Genomic DNA, 24,274 nt, shown 5'->3' with positions numbered 1-24,274 from the left:
TAACCATCAAGCTGATGTTTCATGATTTAGATAACCAGCCATTTACTGTCTGAGCAGGTTATTCCAAATAGGTTTTTTTAAGAAAATATTATTAACATCTTTGTGCATAATAATTTTTTTTTCATTTTTAGGAGTATTTCCTTAAGATTAACACCCCAAAGTCAAGTTACTAGGTCAAAGTATGGGAATGTGTGTGTGTTTGAGGGGGATATAAATATTTTTAAGGCTTTCAATACATGCTGCTTTCCAGCTCACATCAAGACTTGGTCTGGAGTCGCTGCTTATCCACTTTTCTCTGCGAAGAAGGAGCATTCCCCTGCTCATGTGATGCCTTTCACGGGTTCCCTGTCCCCACCGAACAGATCGTCCTGAGAGCACGTGATCCTGTTATGGTGAAGTCTGGTGGCTCTGGATGAAACTGGGCACCAAATCACCGGAGATACAGAAGCAAGTGTTCCACGGGGCCAAAACCCTCACACATACTTAACAATACACCGGTCCACGTGGCAGAAGAGGGATTTGATTACGCAACATGTAACAATACAATGTTTCGGCGATTTTTAAATGCGTTTGAATGGCTCTTGAGAGTGCTTTTATTTCTGATTAACGTTGTATATTCTTTCAGAATTATTGATTATACAAAATTCAAATGTATCAAGAAAGAAGCATCTTAGTGGGAGCTTCAGATAAAAACTAAAAGATAAAAGCACTAGAAGAAACTCCAAAATGTCAAAAAGTCTTTGTTCTACCACAACAGATGCTAAAAAAAATCTGATGGACAAAAGCATGAAATCAAGGAAAAGAATCACATAGAAAAATCACAATTAAGAAAATATAAATAATGACAAAAGAAGAGAGAAAGATTATAAGAACCAGATAGTACCAAAAGCAGTACTTCATTAAGAGGAAAAGATACACTTTGAGCATAAATAAATTGAATACCCAATCTAATGAAGAAGAGTGAATCACGTGAGTCTATTGAAAACAGGCTTGTATTCTTGGTGACTGGATCGCCAAATGCTGACATCAACGAGGGTAACATGGACTCATCATAGGCCGCTCCTGCCAGGACACCAGCCAAGAAAGGTAGAGAAAAACGTGTTACAGTGGTGTATCCGATAGTTAACCACACAAACACTATGTGATTTTTCTGCTTTTTTGCAATGTTTGTATTTCTCAGCCTTTTAAAATTTGTAATTTGTTGCGATTTCCCTTAAATTAATATTCACACGTACGCCTAATCTTGTCTCATAATTTGATATCCTTTTTCTTAGAAGGAGTCCCAGTTTGTATCAGCCTCAGGTCCCCAGAAACCTGGATCTGCCCCTGCTGTGAACATAAGCGCCTGCAAACATTCTTAGAGAAGGTTCCACACCTAGTTCAGCTTGTCTCCGTCACCCTACCTGGCGTGTTTTGTAACGAGAAGTCTTACCACTGCCAACACACCTTTGGGAAAGATTACACGATGCCAGAAAAACTCTCTCTGCAGGTTCTGTAGGTGAAAAAATGGGTCAAGTCCCTGAAGCTTTCGACATTCAACACTCAAACATTTCTGAGCATCTACTACCTACGCCAGGCACTGGGGACACAGATGCATAATAGGACACTAGTGAGAGAAATAGATGCACCAACAAGAAATCAGTTTGTGACCCAGCTCCACCCAGCAGGGTGCAATCATAAAGCGAGTCTCTTCTTTCAGCTGCTTCTTTTCAACGTGGCTCCGGGATTCGCTTCCTTCCCCTCCGCTGCCTGATGCCTTAGGCAGGCATCACACACAGGTCCCTTTAAGTCACAAGAACAGGAGTTGTTCAACAGTCTGGTCTGGATAATAAGCAAAATGCTCAATTTCGTTTACATGAAAGTGTCTCCTTCCTCCAGTGGCGGAGGGTGTGGGTGTGGTCATCTCCTCCTGCACCCTCCCTTCTTCCATCTCCTGCTCACTAGCTGGGTTACGGTTACGGATGAGAAGTGGGGGATGAAGGGAAGGGGAAAGGAACAAGGATAGAGGAGAGAAAGGCCCTTATTTGATTGCTTCAGTAGTGACCTGACGTTGGGGCTCAATAGCTAACTTCTGTTTGGGGCACTGCTGTAGGTTTCCTGGAGAAGCCGCAAGATTTCTGCTGTAAAGCTTCCAACCAGGGTTGCCAGATAGAGTGCAGAATGCCCAGCTAAATTTGAAGCTCAGATAAACAATAAATAAATTTTTAGTATATCTCAAATACTTTGTGTGCCATAGTTATACCAAAAACTTATCCATTGCTCATCTGAAATTGAAATTGAAATGGCCGTCTTGTATTTTGTATTCATTAAATCTGGCAACCCCATCCCAGCTACAATTTTCGTTACGAGGTTGGGGTGTGTGTGCTGGAGAGGTGGATTGTGGTAGCCCTTCAGCCTCTGGCTTCCCAGGGTCTATCTCTCTGTGGGGTCCCTTCAGCCTACGGCTTTCCAGGGTCCGTCTCTCTGCTGGGTCCCTTTGCCTCTGGCTTTCCAGGGGTCCATCTCTCTGTGAGGTCCCTTCAGCCTCTGGCTTTCCAGGGTCCATCTCTCTTCTGGGTCCCTTTGCCTCTGACTTTCCAGGGGTCCATCTCTCTGTGGGGTCCCTTCAGCCTCTGGCTTTCCAGGGTCCATCTCTCTGTGGGGTCCCTTCAGCCTCTGGCTTTCCAGGGGTCCATCTCTCTGCTGGGGCCCTTTGCCCCCACCCCCAACCCCCGCAGCCCTTGTGGATGGGGTTCCTTTCGAGGAGGCTCCGGGCGGTCTCCTCACCTCGCGACCCACATTTGGTCCACGGGAATCAAGCAACTTTCCCTCTGGGACAGGGCAGCGTTGGCGCAGCACCACCCTGACTGCTCAGACCAGTCCTGATGTTTCCCCCAAACATTTAAAGGCACAAAGAAAGCTCCCCTGAAGCTCTTCTAGCTCACCTTGAGGTGCGGTGGTGCACCTTTCTCCCCTCCCCAGGGAAGGGCACTTGGCGTGGGAACACACAGCCCTCAGTCAACCCTCTCCACAGAAACCCCGCTGACCTGTTGAAAGGCTGGGACTGGGAAAGGGCTAATGCAGATGGAGGAGTGTCCCACTTTCTGAGCTTGTCCTGCGTGGAGTCTCAGCACCTTGTGTAGATGGGGGGGCTTCTTGACACTGACTATTTTGTTCTCTGCCTTTGAGGCTTCTGCTGAAATTTCTAGATAACAGGAAAAGTCTCTTTTAACATCCAGTTATATATATTCTTTTCTTATGAAAGAAGTCCAAATGGGGCACAATGGGAGCTGTGGGAAGAGCATATTTAGCTGGGTCTGAGGCAATCAGGAAGGGCTTCAAGGAGGAGGAGCCACCTAGCAGGGTCTCACCCAGTGCCGCTCAAACTTTGAAGTGCCTATGATTCCCTGGGATTGAATTAAAACACAGATTTGGCTTCAGTGGATCTGGGTTGGCCTGAGCTTCTGCATTTCCCAAGGCCTCAGCTGATGTCCTCACATGCACTTTGAGCAGAGAGGGTCTGGAAGGACATGTGGGAGGTGCTCTGGGCCTTTGAGGAAGGTGGAAGGAGGTGGGCACTGCAGGGGAGGGGCTCAGGGCCTCGCAGCACTGCCCTTGTGGGTTCAGCCTGTGGGTGAGGGGCTAAAAGGGACCACAGCACGCTGGTGGACGGGGATGGGAAGTTGACAGTAGATGAAGTTCCAGAAGGGTCCTACTATGCCTGTCAAAATTAGAACAGGAAAAGCAGGCTGTGTGGGTTCCATTTGTGTCAGATCTTGTAAAAAAAACACTTTATGAGCTAGCCTACATAATTGCATTTCACAAAGGCGTGTGAACATTGATTACTCAGTGAATCTGATGGCTTGACTCAAAATGCCCTAGACAGACGCATCCAAATCTTACTCTGCACAATGGCCAGCTGGCACTGGCTCCCTGTAGTTCCCACAACTCTGTGTGTTCTCTCAACACACACAGGAGGTGTGAGTCACCTGATAAAGGTTTACTGTCCCAGTGTAACATCTAGTAGAAGGTCAACAGATCATGTAGCCTAACTTTGACCATGGGAGGCAGAATGTCAGCCCCTCAAAGATGTCCATGCCCTGACCCTCAGAACCTACGAATGTTACCTTACTCAGCAAAGGGACTTTGCAGACGTGGTTAAGTTACGGACTTTGAGATGAGGAGATTATCCTTTGGTTATCTGGGTGAGCCCACCCTAATCACATGAGTCCTTAAAAATGGAGAGCCATTCCCAGCTGTGGTCAGAGGGAGAGATGTGACAAAGGAAGAAAGACCAGGGAGATGGCAGCGTGAGGAGGAGCCCTGTTGCTGGTTCTGAGACGTAGGGGGCTATGCACAAGAACCAGAGAGAGGCCTCTAGTCACAAAGGATAACCCCCAGCTGACAGCCAGTGAGGAAATGGAGACTTCAGTCCTACAGCCTCCAGGAATGGCATTCTGCCAACTGCATGAACAAGAAAATGGATCCTCCCCTCAAGTCTCCAGAAAAGAACAGGACTCTGCGGCCATGTGGGGACCCATGTCAGGCTCTGACCCACAGAGCTGTATGGTCATAAATTCTGTTGTTTGAAGCTGCTAAATTTGTGACAGCAGCAATAGAAAACTAATACCCCGCCAGGAATGACTTCCCCTTCCTTGTTAGTGGAAGGCCCGTGCCTGATGCCGAAAGCTAACTTCCTGAAGTTGTCACACCCAGATGCTGAGAGCTTCCCCAGAAGCTGCTCTTTTCTGAGAACAATGAGTTGCTTGCAAACCTGAGAGAACAGGATGACAAATCCACTTCGCAAACAGCCCTGAGTCTGATAGGCATGCCCCAGACGGCAAGGGGGTCCTGGAATACCTACCTTTATTCTCCGTGGCTCCCTGGCTGGCTCTTTTGGCTTTCCAACTTTGTCCAGAAAGCCATCTCAACTCTTCCTATAGAGAAAAGCTGTCTGGCCAGAGCACGTGGAGTCACCGCCTTCCTCCCTCAGTGGTTTCAGAGACGAGCCACTGCCCAGATATCTCACTGGCACCTTCACTAGGCCCTCGGGCAATGAGAGCAGGAAGGGATTTGGAGCCTGTCCATGTCATTTCACGTGGAAGGAAGAAGGGAGGGGAAAAAGGAAACTGAGGCCAACTGCCCGAGAATCCCTCTTCTGGGGTGGGCCTGGCTGACAGGATCGCAAGGGACGTGGTGACATCGAAATGAAGAAGGCGAGGAGAGTTGAGAGGAAGGAAATTGGCCCCAGTCAGCCAAGAGGGCATCCCCGAGGGCTCACGAAGCCGTTAGAGCCTCTATTCCCACTGGGTCAGAGAGACGGGTGCCTGAGAGTCAAGCAGTCGAGATGGGGGCGCTGGAACTGGCACTTCAGTCTGCTTCTGTCACCTCCCAGCAAGGGACCAGGCAACCAAGGTCACACACCAGATAAACAGAGTTTCTGGACCTCAAACTGAGCACACATCATTAGGCCAAAATAGTCACCGTCTTCCACGAGTCATAAACGTGTGTTCCAAGTTATTAACTGAACACGCTGCTTCTATGTGTAAAGATTGTTTTCTGAAGGTTAACATCTAAACAAATCAATGAAAGTCAACCCATTAATTTTTTCAGTAAATGAGAAAATTCAACTTTCTTTCTTTCTCTTCTCTCTCTTCATTTAAAACATGCTTTCTAGTCTGTTTGTGAGCTGAAATTTCAAAGCATTAGATAGCTGTCTACTTTTCCCTTTTGGGCTGACAACGGGAGGCTTGCTACTTCGTGGGGATTTACACACTTTGTGGGAGGTCTGATTGCCCCTATGGCAGAGTAAAAAGCAGCGGAGGGGGAGGCCGCTTTGGCTGGGAGTCAGAGAAGCCTTGACACTGGGGTTTGTGGGGCTCCAAAGGGCCTCAGCCACATAGACCTCCCTGCCCTGCTGTGCCCACTGCAGCTCCTGTTAGGAGCCGCCCGCACCCCCAAAAGACTGTCCTTGGTTGCTGAACTATTCAAGTGATGACTTCAACAAAGAGTCATTGATTGTCTACAGTGGGCTGGGTATGAGAGTTTGACAAGAGGGGCTCTTCACCTTAACCCTTATCCCTATTGGCTCTTGACACTACCCCCGGACCCCAATTCTACTATACCTTCCAGCCTGACATAAGAAGCGGCTTCTCCTAGCCTCTGACCTCTTCTTTCTTCCAGGGTCTTTTTTTTTTTTTTTTTTTTTGAGGAAGATTAGCCCTGAGCTAACATCTGCTGCCACTCCTCCTCTTTTTGCTGAGGAAGGCTGGCCCTGAGCTAACATCTGTGCCCTTCTTCCTCCACTTTATATGTGGGATGCCTACCACAGCATGGCTTGTCAAGTGGTGCTATGTCCGTACCCGAGACCCGAACCGGCGAACCCCGGGCCGCCAAAGCGGAACGTGTGCACTTAACCACTGTGCCACCGGGCCTGCCCTCCAGGGTCTATTTTGATCCTCCTCCTTGGCTCAGTAAAGGCATGGAGAATTCCAGACCAGTCTTACAGGCAGTCACCCCCCCCCCCCCCCCCCCCCCCGGCCTCAGCCTCAGGGCCAGGGCAGGATGCTGGCCTACTAACAAAGCGCTCGGAGCTTCCGTCCAGGTTCTACAGGGATGGCAGCAGACGGCGCTCTCCCTGGGGGACTGAGTCCAAACACCTGTTCCCTGGCTCAGCAGAAGCTCTCTGTCCCAGCCCTACAGTGGCAGCCCTGACTTTCCATCCCTAGGGGGTCCCCTGACAGCGAGCAGGGCTGCCCATCTACCCTGAAGTGCATTCCAGCCCCTGCAAAGCCAGTTTCCGCCACTCCGTGATGATTAACGCTGAAGCTCTCTTTCCACTCTGTGAAATGCCTTTTTGTGCAGTGTGTTCAGAGAAAGGGCTCTGCCCTCTGCAGTGGATCCGTGCGGAAATGTGGGGAAATGGCCGCGTGTTTATTTATGTCATCCATTGTTAGCTAAGAATATCCAGGTGTTCTAATAATGGAGGTACGAACAAAGGAAGAAGTGTTGGATGGTAGAGAGGATGCTGGGCTCCGGATCAGGAAAACAAGCCCACGGGCCAAGCTAAGTGGCCTCAGCAAGTCTCCTCTAGTCTGGCCACCTAGTTTCTTCCTCCAGGGAAAAAAATGGGCCTACCAGTACTTGCTCTGCCCACCTCAAACGGATGTAATGGGAATCCAATGAGAGGATGTATGTGCATCCTGTGTTCTCGCAGGCACCAGCAGCCAGAAGGACAGATGAATCCCCATTAACAGATGTCACGGCTCATGCCTCCCACCTGCTGACATGGCCTGCAGCACTCCTCCACAGTAAGCCTCACCAGAGGTGTTTTTGGGAACTCCTGGGAGTGTCTTGGGAGAAACCCCACGTAAGCTTCTCTCTCAAGTCGCTGCCTGAGAGACCCTCTGTGCAACTACCTCTACCCCCAGGGGAAGCTGAATGGCAGGGTTCTTAAAGCTGCTGCAAAAACCAAGAGGTGTCAAAATGATCTGGCCCCTCTCAGACCCCTTCCCCGCCCGGCAGAATGACACTGGGAGACTGGGAGTGCTGCCAACCCCCCAGACATGCCCAGGAATCCCGGGATGCCCGAGCTTCAGGTTAGGCTCAGGGGAACATTGCTACATGGGGTGGCGGGGTGAGGGGGGCACCAGCGTCAGGCCCTGGGCTGCGGTCTTACATATGTTCCCACTGAATCCGTAGAGATGGCCCCAGAGATGGTGTTGTCCCTGTCCTCATTTCACCAAGGTCCTTCAGCTGGTAGTAGTAGATGGTAGAGCCATGTGGTGAAGGCTTGTCATTTTAGCTGCTTCATGTATGGATATACTATTGTATGCTTTCTTCCAGAAGTTTTGTAGTTTTCAATCTTGCATTTAGGTCAGTGGTCCAACTTGACTTACTCTCCGTATATGGTGCAAGGTGAGAACCACGGTTCTTTTCCTTAGCGTATGGATGTCCGATTGTGGCCATACTTCTCACTTGGGAGGAACGTCAGGATAAGTGGCAGGATGGTTCCACCTCCCACTGTGGAAACCAAGCTGAAAGGGAAGATATTCCCCCCTCCTACTCTCTGGTTGCTCAAAATTTGACCCTTGAGGGAGACAAGCCAAGGCACAAGGTCAGTTAGGGACTATATGAGGTGGCCCAGTCGTGCAGTGACAAGTTCTCCACACCCCCCAAGTCGGCGCCTCCTGCCTCCCACCTCCCACCTCCCGAGGCAGCTTCTTGACCAGCCTCGTCTCCTGGGTCCTGCCCCAGCCAGCGCCTTCCACCACTCGGGGCCTCTGTGAATTACCCATTGCTCCCCACATAAATTCCTCTTATGCTTAAGTTAACCAGAAAGTTTCTATTTGCGACCAAATTCCTGCTGCTACAAGGCAAATTCAAACCCACATATCTCTTCCTGAAAAACCCACGTGCTTTCTAAAATACCATTCATGGTGCGCTGTGAAAGCTCATGTACATCTAAGACACAATTATTATGATGATGCATTAAGTTAAACAATATCCTTGTGAAATAAGTGGCAGGATGGTGGTAATTCTGGAAGAAAGTAGGCTCAAACCATCAAGGTCAAATGCTCTAAATCTCCGTACTTACAGAGAGGTTCAAAAGGAAAGGAGCTACTCAAGTCAGGAAAACAACAGTGTAAATGGGAAGCATCCAGCTGGGTATCGGGATTCCACCACCTGTTCTCCAAATAACTGAATGCCGTTGTGATTTTTTAAAAATTCCTTCATGGTTTATGTATGGTCACAGTCACGGAACCTAGAATTTTAAAGCCAGAAATCACCTTAAAAATTGTCTACTGTACTCACCACATTTTATTTTTCATTTTTTATTCATTTATTTATTTTTTCAGGAAGATTAGCCCTGAGCTAGCATCTGCCACCCATCCTCCTCTTTTTGCCGAGAAAGACTGGCCTTGAGCTAACATCCGGGCCCATCTTCCTCTACTTTATGTGGGACACCTGCCACAGCATGGCCTGACAAGCGGTTCATAGGTCGCACCCAGGATCCGAACCCTGGTCTGCCAAAGCGGAACGTGTGAACTTAACCACTGTGCCACCGGCCTGGCCCCATACTCATCTCACTTTATAGATAAGGAAACTGGTACCAAGTTAGATTGAAAGACTTTTCTAACATCACATGCCAAGGTAGTGACAGAACCAGAACTGGAGGGAGGTTTTCTTCCACATTGACACATGGGAAAGGACAATGAAATAGTTCAAAAATTCAGAGGGAAACCCCTCTACACAGTGGGAAACTAGATTATTAGTTTAATTATCTAATAAATCAAATTACACACTTTCTCTAGTCTTTTTGTCCCTGTGAAGTCACAGGTTCATTCTGAGAACGATGTCCCGGGATGTGCCTGCTCTTTCCTCTGTTCCTATTGAGGAACCATCCAGGTCAACCTCACCGCCCGCAGTCCCCTGGAGTGTCCTGGGGCCCACACTCAAGTGAATGAAGCATTTCAGACAGCCAGGGTGCCTCTGGAGTTCTTCTTGGAAGTGTGCATTATCCCGCAATCACACAGGCTTTCTCACATGTATTCCTGCAGAAGAGCGCTACGCTCTGGTGGCATCTTCGCACTGTGGCACTATGGTGTTACCTTACAGAAACCATTCAGATTAGCTCCCAGACAAAAAGGATGCTGAAGAAATGCACCAGAAGACCCATGGTTCTTGAAGTTAGAGGACGTCCTAGACAGCACTGACCCGGCCTCCCTTTCACGGAGGAGCCACCCCTCCAGCAGACCCTCCACAACCACCTGAGCTTCCTGTGGGCCAAGATGGGAGGCCACCCACCTGGTGCGGTGTGATGCAAATCTTAGGAAGAATGAGGTCACTCAGTCTGTAGTGATGTGGAAAGTTCTCCAAGATTCACTGGGGGAAAAAAAGCAAGTGTGATCATTTGATCACATTTGTGTAAAAATAAACATTTGGGATGCGGCAAAATGCACAGAGACAACTTCTGAAGAGACACGTAAAAGCCTGAACAGCATCTGCTCCCGAGGAGTGGGACTGGGATAGCAAGAAGGGAGACTTCACCTTTCACTTAAAATGACTCTGTAATGTTTACAGGAATAGCAACAAAAGCTAGGAGCACGTGTTACCTTTATAATAAGAAATAGAAACTACTTTTTAAAAAATCCAGTTTCCAGGGCATTATCCCCGGATCTGGGGTGGGTGGGGCGTGGAGATTCTCCTGTGTGGCCAGAGTTGAGAAACACTGGGTTAAGGCATTAAGTTCCCATTAATGTATTAAGGAGGAGAGGCGGTGTGTTTTGGTGTTATCTCAGTATGAGTCACTCTATCAGATTAGCTCCTGGGGAAAAAAGATGCTGACAAAATTCAGCAGAAGACCTGTGTGGTGTGTCTCATGGGACAGAAGTGAGTTGCTCAAGGAGGGTGTCCCAGGGGCAGCCAGAGGGCACTGGGGTTGATGCCTGTTTTAGTCAGCTCAGCTGCCACAACAGAATACACAGACTACACAGCTTAAACAACAGAAACGTATCTTCTCACACTCTGGAGGCTGCAAGTCCCAGATCAAGGGCCTGCAGTGTTCAGTTTCTGGTGACAGCTCTCCTCCTGGCTTGTAGAAGAAGAATGCTGCGTCTTCACGTGGCCTTTCCTTTGAGTGTGCATGGAGAGAGACAGCAAGGTCTCTTGTGTCTCTTCTCATAAGGCCACTAATCTTATGGGATCAGGGCCCCACTCTTATGACTTCATCGTGCCTTAATTACCTCCTTAGGGGCCCCATCTCCAAATACAGTCACACTGGGGATCAGGCCTTCAACATATGAATCTGGGAGGGACACACAAACATTCAGTCCATAACAATGCCCAAGAAGTGGAAAAGAGAGACAGGGAAGACAGGCCAGCCACAGGGTCAGGCTCAGAGGCCTCACTTTGTCCCCAGAGCCAGCCCTGTTCTTCTGCTCTCCCTACCACCAAGAAAGGACTTGTAACTTCACAACCCACAGGCAATTAGGATATTTGTTTCATTTGGAAGCCCCCAAATTATGTTTAAAAATAATTCTGGATTTCTTAGGAAAGACAGATTGGGAGAAAACATCTGGAATGAAATAAACCCACAGACCATTTATGCAGACCAAAAGAGAAAGAAAAAAAAACCCGTTTCAAATTACGCTGTTCTTAATGATGCCAGGAAAGATGTGACTGAGGAGAGAGTGGACGGGAACAAACTTCTAAATGATTGTTGGAGAAGGTGGAGGAAACCAGTGCGGGTGGGTCTGGGAGCACTTTGCTCTCACATTATAGAAGGAAAGAAGTTTCATTTCAGTAACTTTGAGTCTTTCTCAAAAAAGTAACTTTTGTGTGTGGTTCTAAATTACAGACTTGAGTCAACTCTGAGGATCTTCACACAAGATTGGTATCCAAGTTCCCCTCCTCCCAGCAGACCTGGCTACTCAGTCTGTCCCGCTCCCACTGATGCTGGCTGTCCTCCAAGAGTAAGTAGGTTTTCGGTAGACGTTGTTCCCAACGGCAGTGTTGGAGAGTGACATTGTGATATAATAAATATACATTTGGTCTTTGCCCCGGTTCCTGGTACAAGAGCTTCTAAAATCCTTGGAATCTCTTGAGTGATGAGGGTGCCTTTGCTATACTAATGAGATGACTCTTGGCTGGGGGGCTCCTAGACAGCTGCAAGATGGAGGCCTGAAAAACAACCATGTGATTAGAAGTTTGGAAATTTCAGCCCCATCCTTGGACCTCTAGGGAGGGGAGAAGGGCTGGAGATTAAGTTAATCATCAATGGTCAGTGATTTAGTCAGTCATGCCTACATGAAGAAACCTTCATAAATGCCCCTAAATCACAAGGTGCAGAGAGCTTCTGGGCTAGTGAACACATGGAGGTGCTGGGAAGGTGGCATGCCCAGAGAGGGCATGGGAGCTCCACGCCTCACACCACGCCTTATCCTGTGCATCTCTTCCATTCGGCTGGTCCCAAGTTGTAACCTTTATAATAAACCACTAACAGTAAGTAAACTATTTTCCTGAGTTCTATGACCCATTCTAGCAAGTTATCGATGGAGTTGTGGGAACGCCCTATTTATAGCCGATCAGCCAGAAGTATAGGAGGCTGGTGACTTGCAAACGGCATCTGAAGCGAGGGGACTGAGCCCTTAACCTGTGGGGTCTGACACTAACTCCAGGTTGTTAGTGTCCGAATTGAGTTAAATTGTAGGACACCCAACTGGTGTCCGGAGAGGTGGAGAGTAGGTTGGTGTTGGGGAAAAACACACACATTTGGTGTCAGAAGCGCTGGAACGTAAACACAGCCTATAGTGCTTCTGCATGTCCAACGTACTGAATTGACAAGGGACTGACCTCTGCAAGAACTCTTCCAGAAGGACTGATGAAGGATCCCCAAAGTAACAAAGGCAATTCCTCGCTGCAGATCGGCTTATCTCGGGTGGGGACAGACCTTCACTGAGAACCCGCTGTCTTAATGGTCTGTGTCGATTCCTTTAGGAGGGAAGACAGCAGGAGGGAACTAGCATTGCGCAGCGTCTGTTAGGGACCTTGGAGACGTTATGTCTCATATTCTCGATCAGCTCTTTGAGGTTGTTACTATCCTGCACATTTCACAGATACTGAAGTTGAGTCCCAAAGAGTCTGGACTCCAGAATCAAGCAGATCCAGCTCCTCCAGCCACTAGGTGCGACTTTTGGCAAGTTACTTAACTCTCTCTGTCTCAGGCTCCTCATCTGTAAATGGGGGAATAATGAAATCTCCTTCATTAGGTAACTAATGGATTGGAATAATATATTATAAGGTGTTTAGCAGAGATATAAGTGGTAAGTGATTCATAAATATTAGGTATCATTATTATCGTTATGATAAAAAAAAAGGTTAAAGAAGTTGCTCAAATTAAAATTGTTATTAAGTGCTGAAGCTGGGAATTTCATCTTTGTCTTAGTCCAAATTACACCTTCTCCTCGTCACTCAGCACTTAGAAATAAGCTGAGGATGAAAGACAGACAGAGGTGCTACGTCCTCTTCCCCTAAGGAGTATCAAAGCAGCTAAAGTTACGTATTCAGTTGATGTTACCTTCAGGTCACAGGGTTCATTTTGCGGCTTACTGGTCAGAAAGTGGGGCCTGTTCCCTGATACCTGCTGTAACACAGACCCAGGGTGAGGCCCAGGAAAATCTGGCTGACTGGGCAGTGGGCAGGGCCAGAAGCTGGGAAGAGTCTGGCAAGGGCTGGGAAAATGGGGCTGCCACAGGCCCGGTGCAGGAGCGGGTACAAGGCCTGGGCCCTCTGCCTGTGGGCTCAACAGGCTAACAGTCCGGGACAGTTTGGGGAACGTGGTCAGTCAGGCAGGCTGTAGGGGGATGTGCCCAAGTCAGCAGGCTGTGGTTGAGCTGGAAGAAAACTGTCATGCAGCTGGCAGCCAAGGGGTGGCCTGGAGCTGCGAAGGGTGGGATCCGGGTCCCTGGGGGCCCTTAGGGAGGCGGCTGGCTCTCAGCAATGTACCCACGGCCCTGGCCATTCCTAGTCTCTCCTAGTGAGGGTATAGGAGTGGGGGGTGAAGGCGTGTGTAAAGAACCCACATGAAAATAGGAGCCGGGCACTACCACTTCTGTGCTACAAACTTACACGCACTCAGTTCTCACCACAGGCTCATCCAGTGGCGAGTCTCACCTCTGGGATACCAAGGAGGAAACCGAGGCTCATACAAGTCAGGTAATAATGCTCAAGATCAGGGTTAGATTGTCTAATAAGCTAACCCAAAGTCTGCTTAGGATACCTGCAATTCAGGGACATCTAAAAACTTGTTTTTTGAAATAATTTTAAATTTGAATTTTCTAAGAATGCATCAAAAGAATCATTATTGGAAAAATCAGAACTTTGTTGGACTTCCTTACAAGTATTTTTATGTCCTAAACATGCAAGGCAAAGGGTGGAAAAAGGGCCTTGTCCTCATTTTCCTCTCCTTTTTAGGGGTAGGAGGAGAGGGGGAAGCCTTTCCCAGAAGGCTTCAGCCAGTTTCCTCCAACATCTCGTGGGCTAGGACTGGGTCATCACACACACCCCAGACCAGTTACTGACAAAAGGAAAACAGCATCTTATTAATTGTCTGAGAATGATCACAACTTATACTATGGGGCTGGGGAAATTGACACACCATAAAATTGGGGTCTATTAGCAAGAAGAAGACAGCACCTGTTGAGTAGGCAGTCGATGGAGCTGTCACAACCTTTCAGGACACTCCAAAACCGGTGGGGAGCTAGTGAAGGATGGACTATCCATTTACCAAAGGGTTACCTTGGGTTAGGGCTTATTAACTATGATTTTTTAAAGAGAATATTAATTGACTCCCATGGAGACTCGAATCCCGTGACATAGTATTGTTAGTACTACGTTCTAACTAAAGCTTCCCCTCGACCCTGTCCTCCCTCTCTATTTCTGTCACTTGTCTCAATCAACTAAGCTCCTTGTGTCTTTACTCTGCCTCTACTTCCCACTCCTTCTTCAACTCACCGTCGTCTGCCTTCCACCCCCACCTCTTCCTTGAAACTGACTGGCAAAGGTCATGAATGAATATTAAACTCCAATCCCTGGCACACTTTTCCACCCACAGCTTACTCAGCTCTGTGGCACATGGCACAGTCACCCCCTCCCACAGTCTTGACGGGCTGTCCTCCCTCAGGGCCTGTGACCCTACTCTCTCCTCGCCCCATCCGGTCTACTGCAGGGGCCTATTCCAAATGTCAGCCTCACTCCCCAGGATTCTTTACTTCTTTTCTCTCTCCAGACACTGTCCTTATTGACCTGAGCCACCACCTGTACTCTGGTACAGGCTGGAGATCTGAGCCGAAGATCTGTATGTTTAATTGACTTTTGGATGGTTCTACCTAGAATTTCACAGGTACCTCAAGTCCAATTTCTTCTAAACGGGACTCATCGTCATCTCTTTTGAACCTACTCCCTTGATCTTGTGCTCCTGATCTTGGTGACGGGCACTACTACCCATCCAGACACTTGGCCAAGCCAGAAACCCGGGTCCCACCTGGGTCACATAATAAATGATTGAGTCATCTTATTTCTATGTATTTAATATCTCAAGTATCTCTGGTTTTTTGTATCCACAATTTCCAACCTGGCTCAAACACTTATCATAACACTCTGGGTTATTACGAGGGTCTGACGCTGATCTCCCCACCTTTATGCTTAACTTACCCCCCAGCCTATCCTCCACTCTCGTCGTAGTGGTCTTTACAAAACAGGCAGAAGTTCACATCTCTTTTTGTGGCTCTTTGCTGCCAACACAAAGTTCATGGCCTACAAATGCAGAGGCAGCCACCTCTCTATCCCTCTTCCTGTCCTGTCCGCTTCTTGGCTGATGCTCTCTCCATGCCGGCTGCTGACATCACACTGCTTTATCCTCAATGACTTGAGTGACCTGCATTTTTGTATTTTGGGCTTTTATAGCTCCATTGCGGGAGGCCACTATTAAATGTGATTAGGCTTGAGGAAACCACTAAATTTGTTTCCTTATCTGCAAAATGGGGACACTAATACTTGCTCAGAGGGGAGTCGGGGGTGTAGATTCAGTGGTGTGTGTGACAGGCATGGCCCACAGGGAGTGTCCCATCAATGCTGGCAGCTGCTGCTTAGGGAGCGGTCTTGCTCTGTGCCAGGACGGTCCCAGGGGCTTTGTGTTTCTCAGTTCCCTTGATCTTCTTTACAAGCCTTTGAGGTGAGTCTTATTACTCCCATTTTATGGATGGAGAAATGAGCACAGAGAGTTTGAGTAGTGTATTATAGGGCTTCCATAACAAAATACTGCAGACTGAGTGGCTTAAACCACAGAAATTTATTTTCTCACAGTCCTAGAGGCTGGAAGTCTGAGATGAGGGGTCAACAGAGCTGGTTTCTCCTGAGGCCTCTCTCCTTGGCTTGCAGAAGGTGACCTTCTTGCTGTGTCCTCACATGATCCTTCCTCTGTGAGTGTCTGTGTCCAATTTCTTCTATAAGGACACCAGTCCTACTGGATCAGGGCCCGCCCTAATGATCTCATTTTAACTTCATTACTTCTTTAAAGACCCGACTTCCAAATATGATCACATTCTGAGGTACTGCAGGTTAAGACTTTAACATATGAATTTGGGGGGGATACCATTCTACCCATAAGGAGCAGCTTGCCCAATATCACACAGATAGTGAATGTCAGAGAGGGGGTTTGAATCCTGGCAGGGTAGCCCCAGAAACCACACTGTTAACCACTATGCAACCCTACCTCTTCATGACCAGAGACCACTTAAATTAATCCATTTATTTTAGCTATATGCACCAGAGATCTTAGTAAATGTGCTACAAATCATTTTGGGGGACATAAAAATCTAAGGACTAATTTTTAGAATGTTGGTGTAAAGAGAATAGGGTGTCCTCAACCACAAAAAACCAACTTCTCAATAATCTGAAAGTTCTTTCTCCACTGATTTGATCCAGGAACTAATTGGTTTGATGTCATTGATATCAAAATAATTCAGACCAAAGTTAAATCTATCCTTCTGTAAATAGGTGGTTTGGAAATTGCTTCAAAGAGACTTTGACAGGCTTGCTCTTCTCAAAACCGCCATTTCACATTGCCTTCATTTTGCAGGAGTCTTAACACAGGGACACTTGTGGCTGCCCGTTTGGGTCAACTTGACTTCTGGCTGGAGCAAGTGCTCCACACTCATAGTATTTACTTAGTTTTTCTTGGGTTGGATTTTAGCCAATCTTTCAACAATCAGAGGTGCTCCAGGACAACTTTAAAGGTGGATCACAGGAACTGGAGTGTGTGCCTTATGTCACTACAAACAGGTCTCCCGCTACTTGGTCTCCACTTGATGAACACTTGGAAATTTTATCCCTTGTACAGAGAGGGAGAAGAGGTGTACAGGCTTTTAGCTCAACCCCTTCTGCACCAGTCTACAAAGTCCTTTGGGGCAGGCATTGTGTTGTGTCCATCTCTGTGAGCCCAGGTCCTGGCACGGTGCCTGGCAGAGAGAAGGCACACAACTAAGCCAAATGCTCAGTCCAGCTGGCGAGGCTAGAGGTCCTGGTTTACCTCCTGCTTCAATCAGGGTTGGTTCGGAATAGGGTTGGGGTGGCAGAGTACTTACAAGTGACCGATAGCAGCATCCTCCATACAGGAGCCTGGGCAGTAGAGATGAAATAAGATGGGGATTGACAGTATTTGAGAAACAGTCAAGTTGTTGGGAAAACATGCAGCTTTCTAAAATAACTAAGTTGGAGGACTATACTAATTTAAGTGTGTAGATTCTGGTAGGCTTGTTAAAAAAAAAAAAAAGACATGCCTTATAGTCATCATACCTTTTAATGGCACATGCTCCCTCTTCCGTAAACCAAACGAAGACATAGTTCCAGTTCTCCTCTTTTGGATGATGTTGCTCCTACTCTTTTCCCAATAAGACTAGAATCTGTGATTCTGTAAACTCCTTCTTTCCCTTCCTTACTACCTAAGCGTATAAAACATTCATATACGGAAAGATTCTGACATGTATGATAATTCCAAATGTTGCAAGCCCAAAACAGAAACAAGACACAGCCTTGGAAAAAATTTCAATTTACTGCCATGATATACTTAAAGCACCAAAAAACCACGCAAAAAAACCCCAAAATAAAGCTTATGGCAGAGACCCAATTGTACGCGGTAGTAGCGAGTAGTAAAACCACAGTTGAAGGGCGAGTGCCTGGAGGGCCAGCTCCTCTCCGCCCAGGCACTTTGCAGTCACTTGGAGCATCAGGCAGGGCCTTGACATACCCTGCTCTCGCAGCAGACAGGACTGAATTACTTTGGATCTGCATAAGGGGGGATTGCCATGAGTTGGTGACACTACGTGCCAGGCACTGGGCTAAATGTTTTGTATCTGTTACTTCTTTTAATGCCTACCCCAACTTTGTAGGTGTCAATAATCCATTGTAGAAGTTGAGCAATTTGCCTAAGAGCATACAAGAAATAAGTGTGCCTTACTCCAAAGCCCAACCTTCTTCCACACACTAGTGTTTCCAGACAGGACCAGGGTGCGGCACTTAGTAAAGCTGTGCTTCTTAGCTGCGTGGTCGAGAAGAGCAAAGGAGGTAAGACTTTTGAACAGCAGAGAGCAGTGCCTGGCACATGGCAAGTACTGAATGTGCATGTTCCTGCGGTCATGCAGACACTGTCCTTCCCAAGGAGGACAGCCCAGCATCCAGGTGGTGGGGGCAGTGCTCAGAAAAGGAGGCTCAGAGCACGGGTTAATATGGGGCCATGGGCACGTGCTGTCCTGACAGTTGCCACGTGAAGATTTGATGAAGACCAGGAGGGCTGGGAGCGGGCAGCAAGGAGCAGGTGTGGGGGATTGTTGTCCAACAGTTGAAGTAACTGTCTTTGAATGCCAGGCACAGGGTGTGGAGCCCCTTCTACAGGGATTGCAGGCATCTTCCCAAGGCCAGCAGCAGCTCCTCAAGGCATCCCTGGCAGAGACTTGGCAGAACCCACGCCGCACTGATGCCAATAGCCGACTCCTGGGAGGTGGGGAAGACCCAAGCTTGGGAATGGTCATCAGTGGACATATGTGCCTTATATGTAATAAAAAATTTTTTTTTAAAGAGGAGCATATATCATTTTAATATTGGTATAATCTAAATGCAATAAATTAAAAATGGATCATGTATGTGAAAACATTTTGCCAGCTATAACACACAGTGCAAACATACCTGAGAGTGAGAAAGAGAAGCGCTGGAGAGAGGGGGACCCTGAGGCCTCAATTACAGGCAATCTGTCCTTCTCCCTTGCGGCAGATGCTGCTGCTTTTCTCCCAGCTGCCAGTCTCCCCATCTCCCCGCATTAGAAGTGAAGAAGAGCCACAGTTTAGCTGGGAACATGGCAGCCATGGAAGGAAGTCCTCACTTCCTAGGACCCTTGCATCTAGGTGTGGCCACGAGACTAATCACCAGCCAACGATGAAGTGACGTGTGCCAGCTTTAGGAAACCTTCTTTCAAACTGCAGGCACCTGGCTTTGCCCCTTTTCTTTGTCCCTTCTTCCAGTGGCTGCCTGAAATATGGTTGTGCTGGAACTCTGGTCACCAATTTAGACCATGAAGACGAGAGCCAAACTCTAGTGATGGCAGAGCAGGGAGCCGGAAAGAGCCTGGGTCCCTGAGGACTTAGTGGCACAGGGCCACCGCGCCATCCCAGGACTGCCAGGCTCCCTTCAGTCTTTCACAGGAGAGGGAATTGAACCCCTCCTTGTGTAAGCCGTTGTATTTTGAGCATTCTGTCAAAGGTATCCCTCTTATTTCTCTCTTTCAGGTTCAGATTCACCCTACGGAGGCCTACCGTGTGCTGGGCATCCTACTACATGCTCTCCCATGGCTGTGCCATTTAACACTCTCTACTCTCCTTCCTCTTGTAGATTCTGAGAGCTAAGTCTAGAAGAAACCTAAGACAATGTCTTCCACAGTGGTTTCAAATATTTTTAAAGTAGCAGCAATCTACTCTTTCCTTCCTCTTCCACACCCCCAAACAATAATTATACGCATTATCCCAAAATAAGAAAAACAGCAGACTGGGGACACCTTCCCAGAATCTGCAACTCTGCACCGAGCATGCTTGGATATCAACAGTGCGCAAACTATAATCTCCATCAACAAGTTGCTGCCAATCTAGGAGGGGAAGTGGCAAGTTTGCTGACAATTACAATATAGTGTAGTAGCTGCTACAAGAAGGATAGATACATGGGGTCGAGGGAGCACAGAGGGGACCATCTCAGTCTCTCTTGGACTCTTTTATTCATTTTTGCTTCTTCTCTGCCTACACATTAGGTCTCAGGAGCCCCTCTGCTGGCCTGGGAAGGGGGCTGAAGCTGAACCATAGGCCTCAGCTGTTCCTCTTTGTGAGCCTCTAAGTGTCTTACAGACCATGTATTGATTAGTGGTCTGTTGTTAATGACTCTGGTAAGCTATCCAAGCTGAGTGTTTATTAATCTTTGGAGGTTTATAGTTGTAGGGAAATTAAAACCTCAGAATCCAATATTAGGCTCTTTGGTCTACGTTGGGTTTTCAGGAAGCTAATTGGTCCCCCTTGAGCTGTTCTGGGTGTGTTTTTCTCTGATTTCCCAACTATTATGCTGAGTGCCACAGGAGAGTCAGCTGCCTGTTAGCTGGGACAAGGAGGACCAGTGCATTAGCTTGACAAGGGATCTGCAACCAGCCTAGGCTTTCCCCAGGACTACACAGGCCAGCACAGAAGGGGAGTGGACTTGGCGATGGGGAGGAGAGTATGATAGGGACCAGAGCTCGGGGACATCTGGAAATAGGCAGGCCTGGAGATGGAAGCTTTAGATGCTCTTGTGAAAGCTGAGCTGCCCAGGTACACAGGGTCTGGTGTTGGGGACCAAAAGGAGGGCAGGGAACAGGAGAGGAGAATAGGGTCAGAGGGGTAGACAGAGGTGATTCACTGGCACTTAATAGGTACACAATAAGTACCTCTTGAAGAAAGGACGGGTAGAGGGAGAGAGGCAAAAAAGGAAGGAGAGAAAGAAAGAAGGAAGGAAAGAACGAAAAGAAAGGAAGAAGTTGCCAAGACCAAATAACAGGCAGCCAGAAAGGAGTTGAGAGCCAGGGGTTGCTTCATGCAAGAACGTGCATGCAGAGATGCCAGGGTAAGGCTTCAGCTGGCAGAAAAATACACAAACACACATCCACACACACATCCATATATACCTAGTCACATCCGTATGGAGACACATAGACATACACAGACATACACATATATATACATGTGGTAGCCAGCCTCCAAGATGGGCCCCAATCCTCTGGGTATTTACACCCTTGTGTAGTCCCTCCTACACATAATAGGCCTGACCTGCGCAACCAAAAGGATACTGTGGAAACGATGGTGAGTGACTTCTGAGGCTAGGCCGTAAAAATCATGGAGGCTCCTGCCTTGCTCTCTCTGAGGTCACTCATTCTGGGGGAAGCCAGCCCTCGTGTCATGAGGACTCTCAAATAGCTCTATGGAGAGTTTCACGTGTTAAGGAACTGAGGCCTCCTGCCAACAGCCCACCCCAACCAGCCAGCCATGTGGATGAGCCATCTTGGAAATGGATCCTCCAGCCCCATCAAGCCTGCAGTGCCAGATGACAGCAGCCCCCTCTCAGATTCCTGACCCACAGAAGCTATGAGATAATAAATGTTTTGGTTGTTTTATGTCAAGCAACAATAGATAACTAATACAAAATACATAAACACGTATATTTTTCCATATATATAACTTATACATGCATATATAGTTTTCCAGAAGTATCAAAATAATATATATTTATTGGAGAAATATTAGTAAATATAGGTTATAAATTAGAATCACCACAATTCCATTCCTCCAGAGATGATAACATTATGTTCTAAGCACTGTTTTAAGCACAGCGTATGTGTTAACTAATATAATGCTCACAACACACCATATGAGGTAAGTGATGTCATAGTCCCCGTAATAATGGATGGGGAAACAGAACCACAGAGAGCTGAAGTAACTCACCTAAGTGATGAGCAGAGGAGACAGAACGTGATCCAAGACAATCTGAGTCCATCCCCTGAGCGTCTATTTGTTTAATCAGCATCTTGTAGGATTACACCATCTGGCTGACATTTACTGTATGTCCCTCCAGTCTTTTTCACCTATGCATGTATTTCTTTTTAATTAATAGACTTTATTTTCCAGAGCAGTTTTAGTTTACAGAAAAATTGAGCAGAGAGTACACAGAGTTCCCACGTGCCCTCTCTCCCCTCCATCCTTCTCCTCCCTCAGTTTTGCGTGTTATTAACACTATGCATTAGTGTGGCATATTTGTTACAATTGATGAGACGATATTGATACATTATTGTTTACTAAAGTCCAAGCTGACTCTAGGGTTCACTCTTTGTGCAGTATATTCCATGAATTTTGACAGGTGTGTGATGACACACATCCACCGTTACAGTATCATACAGAATAGCTTCACTACCCATCTCTTCATCCCTCCCTGTGTGTGTCACTTTTAAGCAGAGCTCATACTACGTATATTAATTTCGCATCTTGGTTTTTTAAATTAATATTATATAATAAGCATTTTTCCATGTCAGTAAAACTTATTATAAACACAATTTTTAAAAGCTTGAATAATATCCTATGTGTGCAGGATGAACCATAACCAAATTAACCTATCCTATCCTCTGTTGTTCAGCATCGAAGTTGGTTTTTTTAAGTCCTGGGGTTGGGGTGAGGGATTCTTGACAATTCAACCCAGTGTCCTTAATTTAAGTGTACGTTTGTGCGAGGATGTGCGTCAGTTTCAGCGAGTAGGTACAACTGCTGTGATTTTTAACTTCCTTAATCTGGCTCTGTAGCACCTTGGAAACTCTTGATTCTGTGGGTTATTTCCAGCCTGTGAGCATACTTGTTCTACCCCCCCCCACCCGTGTTCTTCTCCTCCCTCCCCCAGCGAGACTTTTAGAATAAGTTTTCCCCAGTTCTCAAAAAATGGATCATTGTAAATAGAAAATGCCTGCAAACTTTTATTGGCAGCCTGCTTCCCACATCAGACACATCAGACACAGGCTGATGCCACCGATGCCTCTCTGGAGGCCCAACAAAGGAAAGCAGCATTCTCTGAGACTGACTCGTCAAATAGTCTGGGGTTTTTTTTTTTTAACCTGTTTCCAAATTGCTTCAATTAATTACAAATTTGATTTTAACTATAAATTCCTACTGGATTAAATCTTTATGCTCAACAGAACTTTCAAGTTCCTCTAATTGAAAATTCCCTTTACATGTGATTTTTATTTACTCTAGTGTCTTTTTTTGCACACAGGGGACACCTGAGTCTGTCTGTAAGGAAGACACACACATCTGTTTGACGGTTCTTTAGTCAGACTACCATTAAAAAGAAGGCACACGAAAAATTTAAGCCTCGGGTTTAAGGCTTGCCCTGCTCTCTGCCTGCCTCTCTCTCCCTCTCTCCATAACCTGATGCCCAGATAAGAAGGAGAGTGTTCTAGACTGTGTTACTTTGAGAATCTTCAGAGCAACTATTGGTATTAGAAGAATCTAAAGAAGCTAGGAACTAGAAATGGAAAACCTGGTTAGCCAATTACAAGACTTTGTAATTGACTGATTTCTGTTGAATCTGATAAAAATTGGAGTGTGTATTTCATGTCTTTGTCTTTTCATTTAATTTTCTAGTAATTTATGTTTATGCGCATTTTACAGAGATTTGTCCATGGCAGATGGGTCCTCCCCCAGGTCGTTGGAGAGGCACTGACCCAGAGGCAGGGATCCCCGTTCCCCGCTGCTGTTGTGCTCTGTTCAGCGCCTGTGCAAACGGGACCTGCGGGTCTCAGCCCTGCCGCACCACAGACTCACCTCTGGAGTCTACACAAGTCTTCATCTATGTCATCTGTAGACCCTGACCCTGGCCAATTAAGGGAGAATGGAGGTGAGATCAGGGCGGGGCAAAGGCTTGTGGATTTATTAAAAACTCTAGGTGTTTCTGATGTGTGGCCAGGGATGAGAACCCCGAGTGGTATCCAATCAATGACCCCAAGTTGAATGAATGACTAAAACACGTCAGCCAGCCAACAGCAGTTGTTTATTGCACACCTGACAATGCGGCGCCAGGTGCTGAGTAACAGGGTACAAAGGCACGAAGATTAATCAAGGTATTCTAATCCCGTGTTAAAGCCCCTGTGGGCAAAACCAACACATAAAAAGAGCACAGACCAACAAACTCCCAGTATCCATCTGCAGATAAAGGCACGATCACACCCTGTGCAGGGATGGAGCCAATCATTCTTTCTTCTTTCTTGAAGCAAACAGCATATCCAATAATACTCCACCTAATGGGAGATTCCTCAGGCTGTGCCTCCCATTTGGTGAAAGAAGCCACTAGATGTCACTCAAGGTCCCCCAGCTTCCCTCTCAAAGGCTTTGCCCAGCCTTCAGTTCTGAATCATGTCATTTTCCTCCCCAAACCTTGTCCCCACAGTCCATGACTCCCAACGGAAGCCATGCAAAACCTAAGGCACCAAACATGCCAGTCGTTTGATCTGCTCCTACTGCCTTCTCGGACACCTCAGGCCCACCTTGTTCACTCACTTGTCGGAGAGCAATAACTGAGGGCTGATTGTATACCAGACATTGGGTCAGGCTGTGCTGAAACAAGGGTGAGTGAAACAGCCACGGTTCCTGGCCTAATGGAGTTTACAGTTTAATCTGTGAAAGCACCTCTCATG

General features: G+C 47.1%; 1 protein-coding gene and 1 long non-coding RNA gene across 3 annotated transcripts; one reads left to right on the top strand and one right to left on the bottom strand.

Annotated features, from left to right (window-relative positions):
* Positions 1-877: 877 nt before the first annotated feature.
* On the bottom strand, positions 878-5,938 carry LOC111768876 (uncharacterized). The gene is made up of 3 exons (XR_011428463.1): positions 4,844-5,938; positions 3,027-3,184; positions 878-1,062 (listed from the first exon to the last, which is right to left on the bottom strand). It is a non-coding gene; the product is annotated as an uncharacterized lncRNA (long non-coding RNA).
* Positions 5,939-6,947: 1,009 nt separating this feature from the next.
* Positions 6,948-23,195, top strand: LOC138918618 (uncharacterized). Of its 2 annotated transcripts, XM_070240683.1 has the most exons (9): positions 6,948-7,289; positions 11,339-11,453; positions 11,824-11,982; positions 12,597-12,664; positions 13,631-13,695; positions 18,026-18,102; positions 18,403-18,589; positions 19,829-19,960; positions 22,855-23,195. In XM_070240683.1, exons 1-8 carry the CDS (start codon positions 7,267-7,269, stop codon positions 19,909-19,911), a joined length of 777 nt encoding a protein of 258 aa, XP_070096784.1. In that variant the 5' UTR covers positions 6,948-7,266; the 3' UTR covers positions 19,912-19,960; positions 22,855-23,195. The 2 variants fall into 2 exon arrangements, with proteins under 2 accessions (XP_070096784.1, XP_070096785.1); XM_070240684.1 differs by lacking the exons at positions 13,631-13,695; positions 18,026-18,102; positions 19,829-19,960; positions 22,855-23,195 and adding an exon at positions 19,317-19,565.
* Positions 23,196-24,274: the final 1,079 nt, after the last annotated feature.

This window comes from Equus caballus, chromosome 18 (assembly GCF_041296265.1).
Source record: "Equus caballus isolate H_3958 breed thoroughbred chromosome 18, TB-T2T, whole genome shotgun sequence".
NCBI classification, from domain to species: domain Eukaryota; kingdom Metazoa; phylum Chordata; class Mammalia; order Perissodactyla; family Equidae; genus Equus; species Equus caballus.
The sequence above is the reverse complement of the archived record's forward strand: the minus strand, read 5'-3'. Positions and strand labels throughout refer to the sequence as shown.

What these genes read in the sequence shown, in the direction of transcription:
- LOC138918618 (XM_070240683.1), top strand. Translation starts at nt 7,267, where the DNA reads ATGGCCTGCAGCACTCCTCCACA. An exon ending in ATGCTGGCTGTCCTCCAAGA is followed by an intron (nt 11,454 to 11,823) that starts GTAAGTAGGTTT and finishes CTAAATCACAAG; the next exon opens with GTGCAGAGAGCTTCTGGGCT. An exon ending in TGGACATATGTGCCTTATAT is followed by an intron (nt 18,590 to 19,828) that starts GTAATAAAAAAT and finishes CCTACACATTAG; the next exon opens with GTCTCAGGAGCCCCTCTGCT.